This window comes from Henckelia pumila, chromosome 1 (assembly GCF_033568475.1).
Source record: "Henckelia pumila isolate YLH828 chromosome 1, ASM3356847v2, whole genome shotgun sequence".
Lineage (NCBI taxonomy): Eukaryota > Viridiplantae > Streptophyta > Magnoliopsida > Lamiales > Gesneriaceae > Henckelia > Henckelia pumila.
In genome coordinates, this window is record NC_133120.1 from 108891417 (window position 1) to 108904615 (window position 13199).

The following is a 13199-nucleotide window of genomic DNA, read 5'->3' on the forward strand; positions in this document are numbered from 1 at the left end:
AAACACACATCAAACTTATATACAAAATGGTTAAACATCTACCACAGATAGTACATAGGAAAATTAGAGTACATGGCATAATTCATGACATTGTCAAACAAATGAGGCCATTCTTGACGCATTCGAGACTCCAATTCCCATGTAGCTTCTTCTCTCCCATGTCTACTCCATTCCACCAAAACCAAAGGAATCGTCTTGTTCCTCAGTTGCTTTTCTTTATGATCAATCTGCACTGGATACTCAACATAGCTAAGGAAACATCCAACTCCACATCATCAGTCCTCAAGATATGAGAAGGATCTGGTTCATACTTTCGCAGCATAGATACGTGAAATACATCATGTATCGCAGACAAACTCTGCGGCAAGTTCAAACGATACGCTAAAATACCAATCTTCTCAACAATCTCGTATGGACCGATATAACGAGGAGCTAATTTTCCTTTACGCCCAAATCTCATAGTACCACGAAATGGTGATACTTTCAAGAAAACAAAATCGCCAACCTGAAATTCTAAAGGTCTACGTCTGTTATTAGCATAGCTGGCTTGACGATCCTGGGCTGCTTTCATTCTTTTCCTGATCAGTTCAACTTTTTCTTTCATCTCTTGAATAAACTCTGGTCCTGACAACTGTCGTTCTCCTACTTCTTCCCAACAGATCGGAGATCTACATTTTCTGCCATACAAGGCTTCAAATGGTGCCATCCCGATAGATACTTGGTAACTGTTATTGTAAGAGAATTTCACCAAAGCTAAAGATTCTTGCCAACCACCACTAAAATTCATCACAACAGCTCGTAATAAATCTTCAAGTATCTGAATAGTCCTTTCATATTGACCATCTGTCAGTGGATGATAGGCAGTACTCATGGCCAATTTAGAACCCAAAGCTGATTGCAAACTAGACCAAAACTAAGAAGTAAATCTGGGATCACGGTCTGATACTATAGTAACTGGCACACCATGCAATCGCACTATCTGATCAATGTACATTTTCGCCATTTTCGTATATGTCCAAGTACAATCATATGGAATAAAATGGGCAGATTTAGACAATCTATCCACAATAACCCAAATGGCATCACAACCACGATTAGATCGAGGTAGGTGTGTCACGAAATCCATAGTAATGTGTTTTCAATTCCACTGTGGTACTTCAAGATTAAGTAACATACCATCTGGTCTCATTCTTTCAGCCTTAACTTGTTGACACGTCAAACACTTAGCCACAAAATCAGAAATATCATTTTTCATACCTTCCCACCAGTAATGGGCTTTCAAGATATGATACATCTTTCTAATTCCATGATGTACACTATGTCGACTACAATGAGCTTCTCGTAGTATATCGTCTTTCAAATCTATCAAATTTTGAACCACAAGTCTTCCATTATAACGCAAATATCCATCAGAAGCAACAAGAAATTTCCCTGACTGACCAGCTGGAGTTAATTCTTTCAAATGATGAATATATGGATCAGTCTTTTGTGCTGCTTTGATTTTCGAAATTATTCGTGGTTCAACTTGAATAGATGAAACTATGAAATGATTACCTTTAGCTCGATAAGTCCATCATGAAGTTCTCAAATGCTCATGAACTTTAAAAATAGTTAAAGATGCCAACATCTTAGTATGAACTTTTCTGCTCAAAGCATCTGCAACTTGATTCACGTTTCCTGGCTGGTATTGAATATCACAGTCAAAATCCTTAAGTAATTCCAACCATCGACGTTGTCTCATATTCAAATCAGACTGTGTGAATAAATATTTTAGACTCTTATGATCGAAATAAATCACAAACTGTTCACCGTACAGATAATGACGCCGTATTTTCAATGCATGCAAAATGGCAGCCAATTCTAAATCATGAACTGGATAACGAGTCTCATGTGCTTTCAATTGACGAGATGCATACGCAATCACGCATCCATTTTGCATCAAAACACAACCCAGTCCATTCAAAGAAGCATCTGTACAGACAACAAATCCACCTGAACCTGAAGGTAATGCTAGTACTAGAGCCGTAGTCAATTTCTCTTTCAAAGTCTGAAAACTAGCTTCACATTCCTCAGTCCACACAAAACGTCGATCTTTTTGCGTCAATATAGTCATAGGCCTAGCTATTTCAGAAAATCCCTTGATGAAACGCCTATAATATCCAGCCAAACCCAAAAAGCTACGAATCTCAGAGACATTGGTTGGTCTGGACCAATTAAGAACAACTTCAATTTTACTAGGATCGACAGATACCCCTTGTGCTAATATCACATGTCCTAGAAATAATACTATGTCCAACCAAAATTCGCACTTAGAAAACTTAGCATATAATTGCGATGTTCTGAGTTTCTGAAGTACTAAGGTCAAATGTTCTTTATTCTCCTTCTTTGATTTAGAATAAATCAAAATGTCATCAATAAACACGATAACAAATCGATCTATAAACTCCCGAAACACACGATTCATTAAATCCATAAAAACCGCTGGAGCATTAGTCAATCCGAAAGGCACAACTAAGAATTCATAATGTTCGTAACGCGTTCGAAATGCTGTCTTGGAAACATCTTCCTCTAGAACTCGAAGTTGATGATATTTGGAACGAAGATCAATTTTAGAATATACAGATGTACCCTGCAACTGATCAAACAAGTCATCAATTCGTGGCAAAGGATACTTATTCTTCACAGTAGCCTGATTCAATTGCCGATAATCGATGCACATTCTCATCGTTCCGTCTTTCTTCTTCACAAACAAGACTGGAGCACCCCAATGTGATACACTTGGTCTAATATAACCTTTTTCCAGCAAATCTTGCAATTGCGTCTTGAGTTCTTTCAATTCTGCTGGAGCTAATCGATATGGAGCTCGGAAAATAGGACTTGTCTCTGGCATTAATTCAATGCTAAGATCTATTTTCCTTTGAGGCGGAAAACCCGAAATCTCATCAGGAAATACATCAGAAAAATCCTTAACGACGGGAATATCTGAAACTTTCAATTTTTCTTCCTTCGTCGCATCAAGAGCATAAATCATAAATCCTTTATTTCATATCGACAATAATCTAAACATTTCCATTGCCGATACTAATGGAATGCGAGATTGTGAATCACTACCATAAAAATTCCACTTATTGCCATAATACGGTCTAAATCTCACAATGCCATGGAAACAATCAACCGTAGCTCTATAATTCATCAGTGTATCCATACCCAAGATACAGTCAAAATCAGACATAGCTAGTTTGATTAGATTGGTTATCATGATCTTATCCTCAAATCTAATCACACAATTCAAAATTATCTTATTAGACATCAAGAAAACACCAGCAGGAGTAGCAACAGACACAGTATCCAATAACGGAGTAAAATCAATCTCATGCTCATCAGCAAATGTAATAGATAAAAATGAATGAGATGCTCCTGTGTCTATCAAGATACGTGCAGGATACTCAAAAATATAACAAATACCTGCAATAACTCCCCCAGGTGCATCTTGTGCCTGATCCTGAGTCATAGCATGGACTTGAGCCTGCTGTGGACCTGGAAAACGCTGCTGACTCTGAGGAGATGGATACCTAGGCTGCTGAGTGGACTGTACTGGAATATAAGGCTGTGTAGGAGCAAACTGTGGTACAGGAGCATATGGTCTTAATGATGGTCGTCCAGGAAATTGACCAAACTGTTGTGGTTGAAATTGCTGTCTTCCAGCATTTGGACATACTCTAGACGAATGTCCAGCCTGCCCACAAGTATAACAAATTCCTGGAAATCCTGTGCAATGTGCACTCAAATGATTACCACCACATCTGTCACAGTACACCCTACCAGACGATCCAACTGAACTCCCACCACGACTACCACTGGAACTGGACGAACTAGACTGTGGCTTCTTTTTAAATGGTTTCTCCCTAGCTTTAAACCAAGGCCTTTTCGCTTGCTGAGAAGACTGAATAGGCTGATATGAAGGTAAACCCATTGGTGTCTGTGAACTACTTCCAGCTCCTTGAGGAACAGATGCTGGGATTGATTGTGGTTCACCCCTGAGTAGACTCGCTTAAATCTTCTTTGCCTTTTCTACCGCTTTCATATAAGTCGATGGAGTTCCAGTAGTCACCAAAGTATGGATCGTTCGTGTAAGCCCCTTCAGAAAATGTGAAAGAGTTGATCGATCATTCTTTACAACATGTGGAACATAAGGCAAAAGAGCAGAAAACTGATAAGCATAGTCAGCAACAGATTTATTGTCTTGCACCAACAGATTAAATTCATCTTCTTTAGCAGAATAGTATGATGGTGGTGCATATTCTTGTGCAAACTGCTTACGAAATACTTCCCATGTGATCTTTTCACCAGAATCAGAAAGTGTTTCTGCTGTCGTTTCCCACCAAAGTTGCGCACGGTCTTTAAGTTGAAAGGAACTAACTTCAGTCGAATTTCATTAGGATACTCTAGTCCATTAAACATATTGTTGAGACTTTTCAACCAACTAGTTCATTGCCAAAGAACTTTTGCGGACGCAACTCCTGAAATTGAGAAATTATTAATCGAATTTCTCCCATTTTCTCTGTCAATTGGGCTACTGGATCAAACTCAGCCTGAATCGTTTTTCCTTTGTCAGGATTTACCCGTGGCTCTTGTTCCACCTCTAATACCACATCTCTCGGAGGCTGAACGGCTGGTCGACCACGTCTTCCCCTGAAAATATCATCAATATTTCTAACATTTTCCGCTGCAGACTCTTCTACAACTTTTTTTCCTTTTCTACCTCTTCCTCCCGGTGCCATTCTACAAGACACAAGGATTTAAATACACAGGCAGAAATATCTTAACGAACAGAAAACTATGATAGAAACTCAGAGTTCTAATAAGAATTCATAAACTAAGTTCTGAAGCCAAGAACTACTGGTTCTATCAAATAAGTTCAAATAATAAACACAACAAGCAAGTCACGTAAAAACAAGTAGTCACACACATACACAACCATTTTGTTAGTGTCTAAACTCGAGTGTCCTAGACTCTAGTTCGAGCATATCCCAGTATACGCTCTGATACCAAATGAAAGGGCCCGTGTCCTGATTTAATATTTAATGATCAAGAAACCAGGATTAATTAATGTAAACAACGAAAACGAGTTAAAAATTTGCGTTTGGGCCTACAGAAATTTCGGCATGACCTATTCGTAAATAGGACATCCCAAAAACCTGTACAACACAACCAGCAATATATACTCGAAAATAGAGTCACAACTTCAATTTACAAACCTATAGCCGCACTGGCCAGGACTAAACACATGCAGAGCCGGCAAGGCTCGATCGCACAAATAACCATTCAAAACAAGATCCAAAACTATTTATACAGTTACACAGGGCATCACCCCGGCAAATATAAAACTCGCTAAACTGATATATTTACATATATCTGGGAACTCGACTCCACGCTCGCCTCACTGGGTACCACTAGATGATGCTCCACCAGATGCGTCAAATCCCCCTGGATAACCTGCTATGAAATCACAAACAACCACAACATAAAAAGAAAACAGGGGTCGGACCCCAGTACGACGAACTATAAAAATTACGACAAATATAACTAACATGAATAAAATCAAGTACAATGCAATGAAATGCAATGTAATGCGTGACAGGTATCAATGAAATAAAGGATACCAAAAGGGGTCCAAATAATCGTATCACAATAAACTCAGTGGCCACCCGTGCCAGGAACGCCGCAGACCTCGAATCATCACTGCTAATCCATACACGTAGCATCGGAGGGTGACAGGAGCGACCCGTCCAGCCTCATGCTGTCATCAGGAGTGTCGTACGTAGCATCGAGAGCACGGTTGCTACCCGCTCGGTCTCGTGCTAACTCAGGAGTGCACTAAATAATGTCACTCGCTCCATCGATGACTCAATACATCTCAAGAGATCAATATCAATAGCAATCAAAGGAGTCAAGGCTCAACGTGCTATGAAAAATTGTAAATGAGTGAATGCAATCATATAATCCACATAAGCATATAAAGCACATTATCACTCATTACAAAAGACTTAATATCATAACATGCCATTATAGGCGTCGTAATATAAACAGCTCATACGTACCTCAACCAACACTTAATTTCCATAGAAAATATCTCAAGTATTTCTCGAATATTTCAATCCTGTGGCAAACCATTTATATCATATTAAACCATCCTATCAATGACCATATATTCGATATACGACGCTAAAAGTCGAATTACCTAAATATAAATAATCTGAAATTGTCCAGAATTAGTTAATAAATCCTAAATTACTATAAGGTAATTCTAACACAGTTAAACATCTAAATAATGCTTTAAACAACTTAAAAATTCAAAAATCCTAACTTATATAAATCTGAAATTTCCAAAATTCCACAATTAAGTCTGGAAATTTTGTTCGTTACCTCAAATCCACGAAATTGTTGTTCCTACATCCAAAACACAACAATTATCAATTCCTTGAATCCAAATCCAACCGAAAATCACAGACTTTGAACTAAAAATCTGGTCACCCTAAACAACCTTTGAAATTGTGATTAAGGACTACAAATTAACCTCAAAACGTTCGTAAATCGAACACCACAAAAACTGATGAGGATTGCGGCGGTAACCGGCCGGAAAATGTGGACAGAGGACGGCGGGTTTTCGAGTGCTGCGAGGAAACCTTACACAAGCGGTATCAAAAGATAGGTCTCGTCACGAGGATTCCAAAACTATATTTACTTTTAAAATCCGGCCAAAAACGAAGAAGATACGAGCATTTAAAGCGACGGAAAAAATTTTGAAAAGAAAAGAATGAAGAAGACGCAGATGGCGGTGGAAGATGACTTACGAGGAGAGAGAAACAGTGTAAAAGATAATATATATCATATATCTGTATATGGATATGTATTAGTTTAATGTGTATTTTTTTTATTCATTCGGGGTTAAAACTTGACCCGATTTGAGTTATTTTAACTCTTGTGTACTCTATAAATTAAATATGCAGTTTAATATCGTCTATAAACCGATATTTAGTAATACATATTTTTAACACACGAATTAATTAATATAGTAAAATCGGGTCCTTACAACCCTTCCATCCCCTTAAAGAAAAATTGACTTTTCATGAAAAAAAAATTACAAAATTATAATTATTAAAAACTATATCTTTTGATTAATTTTCTAAGTCAAGTTAATCAATATTTCATCATTGAATTAATTTTTTGTTAATTTATTTTTCTGTTTGTTCTTTTTCAATTTTTAATACTAATACACTAGATATGAAATGATTGATTGTTTTAAAAAATAATATATATAATTATTATTTCCCTTGGCCTTGTCATAATTAATTAACTATCTAAAAAAACAAAATTTGGCATATGTTTTTAATAAGAAGCCCAAAAAGTTGTAGGATAAAAAGGAAGAAAAATCTATATATATATATATAAAAACAGAATAGTCTTTTAAAAAAGTAACAAGTAATTTTTTCGCCTAAAAATCAATACTAAAAATGGAAAGATAATTAATGATAGAAAAATAATAAATTATTATGAAGAATATTAATTATTGACAACTATTTGACACTTTTCAAGACAAAATAAATGAATATCTTCTTGGATTTTACATAGATGTTCAAACTATTTATTTTTAAATAATAATAATAATAATAGTGTCTAAATGATATATAAATTAAATTTCATAATTTAATATGATTTAAATAATTTTAGGATTCTTATGATGAAAAATATATATAAATAATAGTAAAAAAGTTTAAATAACATATAATTAAATTTTAAAATTTAATATGATTTAAATAATCCAATGATTTTTTTGCTAAAAAATATTTCAAAATAACAAATTTCTTAAACTCGCAATTTTTTTTAAATGAATTATCAATATATATATTATATTTTTCACATTAATATTTAAAAATAAACAACAACTAAATGAATAATTAAATGTTAATAAAAATAAATTTTTTTTAAAAATAAAATGTTAATCAATTCCATGAAAATATGATTTTATATTTATGTGTTTATATTTATTATAATATAATAATATATCACTTATTTTGGTCATAATTTTGAATTTTTTTTAAAAAAAATATTTGTTTTGTAAAATTTTGAAAAGTAAAATAATATAGATTTTTAAAATTAATTTATAATTTATTTTTATCGGTAACTAATATACTCACTCAAAATATCTATATATATCTGGCTCAAAACAAATCTATATATATATAATTTTTTGAACTGTGTATATAAATTATTTTATAGAATGCAAGTATGACGTAATTAATAATATAAATAGAATGTGCTATTAATTAGGTGGCAGAATATCAAAAGTCATCGTATAAATTTGGACTTTAAAATGCTTGGTACATGTTCCAAAAAATTAATATATATATATATATATATATATATATATAAAAAAGAATGTCATGTAATATTTCAAAAAATATAGATAGATATGAATGCATAAATTCAAATTGATAGTTTACAATTAAAAATACATATATACTTATGCATAAAAATGTGATAAAATAACAAAAGTAAATTTGTGTCAAAATAAAAATTTAATGAAATAAATAAATATCAAGGTATATCTTAACATATAAAACATGAAATATTATTAGAAAAAAATAAATGCGAAATAAAAAAATGTGAGGTAATGCAGTTGAGTTTTATCTCAAATGACATAAATATTTTATAATAAAATTTATATTTTGAATATTAATTATATTAGAATGATAATTTTTAATGTGTAACATTCCTGTGAGATGGTCTCAGCCGTGAGACGGGTCAACCTATCCATATTTATGATAATAAGTAATATTTTTGGTATAAAATGTAATATTTTTTAATGGATAATCAATATAAGAGACTCATCTAAAAAATGACCCTTGAGACCGTTTCATAGAAATTTTTGTCATTTTAAATAGTTAATAAAAATCTACGAATTCTAATTATAATCACATGCAATTACATATCGTGCATTGCACGGGTGAGATACTAGTAAAATATTAAAGGTGAAGCCCATGTTGTATTACAGAAAGAGAAATTAAAATTTAAAAAAAAAAAATACAAAAAAACCATCAACGATATCGTTTGTTTAAATGGAGCAACATAGACAAAACTTATCGTTTGATGGCACAGCACCTTGTGCTTTAAATAAAGGATCCGGAAATTTTTTTTTTTATGGGTCGCGTTGGAAAATCTCCCACAATATAATCCATGAAACGGTTTGAAAGGAAGTTTTACAAAGGAAGTTCTGTATTTTGCTCTAACGACCCAATTCTCATGTCAATTTAAACTTTCTGTTACCCAATTTGATGGCTAATATCAAATCTTATTTATATGATAAATACGCTAAGGTCATGAAATTTCCTCAATCACATTCACACCAGCTCACATGTTATGAAAGTTCAGTTGTATTATTACATCAATGACGATGACAGCATTGCACCCTTCACAAAGGGGGTGGCGCAGATGCCCTCTTGGACCAATGACATAATCCTCTCTCTCATGCCTATACGTTTGAGACATCATAACCTCACCCACAATGGTAATAAAAAATATATGTATTAAGAAGATAGGCCACAAATAATATACCATTTCAAACAAAAAAAAGTGTGTAACTATTGTTCGATCCCTTGACATTATTATGGTACAAGATAAAAACTATACTGAACCCTATACATATGACAAAAGAATCGCAAAAAACCGTATATCATCTGTAGTCCACCCCCTATACAACCACAAAAAGTGCCAACAAAAACACCAACACCTGAACAAGCCCGATACTGGGCTCCAACGACAACCCGCTGTATCTCGAGTTTGCTGTTCGGATCATGATGTTGAACTTGCAAGTTCCAACCGAAGGATCGGTAGTTGTGATCACCGAAAGATTTGGAAACTGGCAGGCGCTGTCGAGCTGATTATTCTGCTGGTAATAGCTGTTAAAAGCGTATGAAGCGTTACCTTGAGCATTCAAATTTGAGCAAGATGTTCCATACCCAAGACTCGTGCAGTCGGCATTCGCACAAGCGTAGCTCACACTTGGGCCTAACTGGGGGTCTTCAGGATTGGCAGATGGTGATAAACGCACCACCGTCGGTTCATATACCCAACGTTGGTAGCTGGTACGAGCCCGTTATTGTTTGAACCAAGGCTAAGGTTGTATTTTGGGGTGCCATCATAGTTAAAGATTCCCCAATGTCGTTCGAAATTACCGGGTTGAATGCTTTTGGCATCCTCATCAATAAGACCAAACAAGTAGACATCCAGAGGACCAGGTTTCATTGGAGTACCTGTATTCATATGAGACAAGAATCCTTGGTTGAATCTTCGAGCGTTTACAATATTAGCATTTCTGTCCCCGTCAGTAGGCCATCCGATTTCTCCGATAGCGATTGTCAAGTTTCCGAATCCGTTACTCTGCAAGGCCCAAACTAAGGTATCATAATTTGCGTCGAACACATTCGTGTAGATTCTTCCGTTGTCATTTATAGGGGATGAGTACCCATCGAAAAAGGCATAATCCACCGGAAAGTTTGGATCATCGTAAAGGCTTATGAAAGGGTATATGTTTACTGTGAATATGCCCCCATTAAGACTCAAGAAACTAAGAATCTGCAACATGAGATCGTGGATGTCTGGCATGAAGTTACCAGTGGAAGGATTTTGGGTCGAGCTCTGGTACACATTGGCGTTGAATGGGATTGTGACTCGGACTCTACTACCAAGACCGGCTTTGATAAGGGCCGCTTGAATATTCCTGAGAGCAGGAAATGTTACGCCGACGAAAGTCCCATTTAGTGCAGGTAGGAATGGCTCGTTCCCAACTGCAACATACCTTGTAAAAAAAGACTTCATTCAGTGAAAAGTAAAACAAGAGTTCAAGACATGCATCCTATGTCTGTCTATTCACTGTCTGATTAATACAAGTTTATGGACCTGAGTTTTGGCTTGAATCAAAATCACAGGGGCAGGGAATCAACATTTTATAAGCTCACACGGTGACAACTAACAAGTCACGTAATCAACGTCTATATTTTCTTGTCAAGCGAATTATAAACGAGTCTATACTACACGGAGAGAAAAACCCCGTGTTCAGTTGAACGTCTTGAAAACAAACATGTGAGTCCATTTTTTTTTTTTTTTTTTTTTTTGTTTTCAAGCGGCCTGAACATCTCATGCACTTCCAATCTAGCATAGGATCTCCCCTTATAAAGCAGAACTCAGAAATTTCCAAGATTTTCAAGCCTACCTTTTGTAGGCAAACAGACACAGAATATGATCCAAGTATGGCAAAGAATCATCCCACAAGCTTTTTGAGCAAGGAACGAATAATTCAGCTAAGAAGAGGGCAAAAAAAAAAACAGACAACTGCTTTCACCTACAAAACAAGTAATTCTCGTGATGAAATTTTTTTAATGGAATTTCACTATAGGAAAGATCCTAATTTTAGCAATCCTTAACATCTGAATCCAAATTAATCAAACAGAAATATCAAGAAACATCGCTGGCTATAGCATAAGAACACCAAAGGCCTTCAAATAGGACGCAAACATCTCTAGAAATACAAACACTTCATCTGGATTCAACAAAACACAACCAAAAATCTTCGACCCGCAATCCCAAAAATCCAAACTTGCAAGAACAAATCTGCAAAACCAACAGTCAGAAATCACCTGATATCGACACTGTTGGATGAAACGTATGCAGAAACGTTCTTCTCCACCCATCTCTCGGCAGCATCCACACTATTTGCAAGAGTCGACAACATATCATTTGGGATTCCCACCATCACCTCAATCCCTGATCCACTCAGAGCTTGAAGCACGCTCCATTCTGCATCAAAAAGTTTCAACTTTTGAATCCCGTTGTCCCTCAGAAGCTTCACCACAATCGGAGGAGGTAAAGGGTGAGTCGATTGTGTTCCCCAGTTGATTCCAATACCATGAACTGTGTTTATCGAGAACAGAACCTTGAACACGGCGAGTGCCAACACTTGTTTCATCCCCAAAATTCCCATTAAAAATTTCGGCTACTAAAATTTGAAAAAAAGAAATGGGATTTTCAAAGGGTTGCAAGATTGTGGAAAAGAACCATATGTTTGCGCCTTGGGAAACGTTATGAACTGTGAAGGGTTTCAAGATTAACAGTAAAAGGAATAACCGATAACAGAGAAAGATGATGGAGAGATTGGAGACGGAGGCTTTTTTTATAATTTCAAGAAATGACTTTGAACGGTGAAACTAAAAGTGGAATATAAAGATGCAAGAAAAAGGCTGGAAAACAAGAAAACTTGAAACGAAAGAATGAATTTTTGAAGCAAAAAATGTGATGAAATCGTAGAGTGTTTTAGGAAAGTTTGATGATTATCTGTATATTTAGAGCCCAGACAGCATATATGCAGACCGAAGCGAAGTCATGTAATTGTAATGTAGTGTCAGCCGATGGCTTTCTCGAACATGAATATGTATTGTATCTCAACTGCATTCAACATTAAGGTATTAACTGGGCTAGAATCACAAAGGTCAATTAATAATTTTTTTAAAAAAAAAAATTATTTTGATTAATTATAAATACTACGATATTATTCTATTTGTGAATAGGAGCTGCGATTGTTTTCAGAAATCAAGAAACAAAAAAATTGATAATTTAATTAGTGTGGCTGCGGGTTTATTGGTTCTTGCTTGAAAAACATGATTATTATTTTTTTTCTGATAATAATTATTGCATTATTGATATTTACCAGGTGATTGCATATAAAGATAGAGATAATGGGGTCAACTAATTGAATGTGAAGTTAGAATAAAGTCATTGTTTTTAATTACGAGTGGATCTTTTTTTAATCGTATCATGAATATGTGTTTGTGATATAGATAAAAATAATATTTTTTTTTACGAGTTGATTATTTGTTAACCGTATCATGATGAATAAGTGTTTGTGATATAAATAAAAATAATATTTTTTATTAGTTAAATCGAGTTAAAGTTTCATCTCGTAAAATTGAATAGTTAGTTAACCTCCCTTAAGTTTTTATTTTTAATTATATATTTCTTGCCAAATGGCTAAAGGATGAATATATTTATACAATTTGATTGATTAAAATATGGTTATCGTGTGGGAGTGTCTTTCATTTATTCTTCATGACTCTTGAGTGGGTGGGATTCTTGGATTTAATGTC

The 13199-nt window shown here is 34.9% G+C and overlaps 1 protein-coding gene across 1 annotated transcript; it reads right to left on the reverse strand.

The window, feature by feature from the left end:
- Window positions 1-9610: 9610 nt before the first annotated feature.
- On the reverse strand, window positions 9611-12642 carry LOC140889139 (glucan endo-1,3-beta-glucosidase 5). The gene is given in 3 exon segments (XM_073296849.1): window positions 9611-10104; window positions 10107-10858; window positions 11697-12642. Coding segments are annotated over 3 exon segments (1449 nt in total). The 5' UTR covers window positions 12041-12642; the 3' UTR covers window positions 9611-9751.
- Between the last annotated feature and the right edge of the window lie 557 nt (window positions 12643-13199).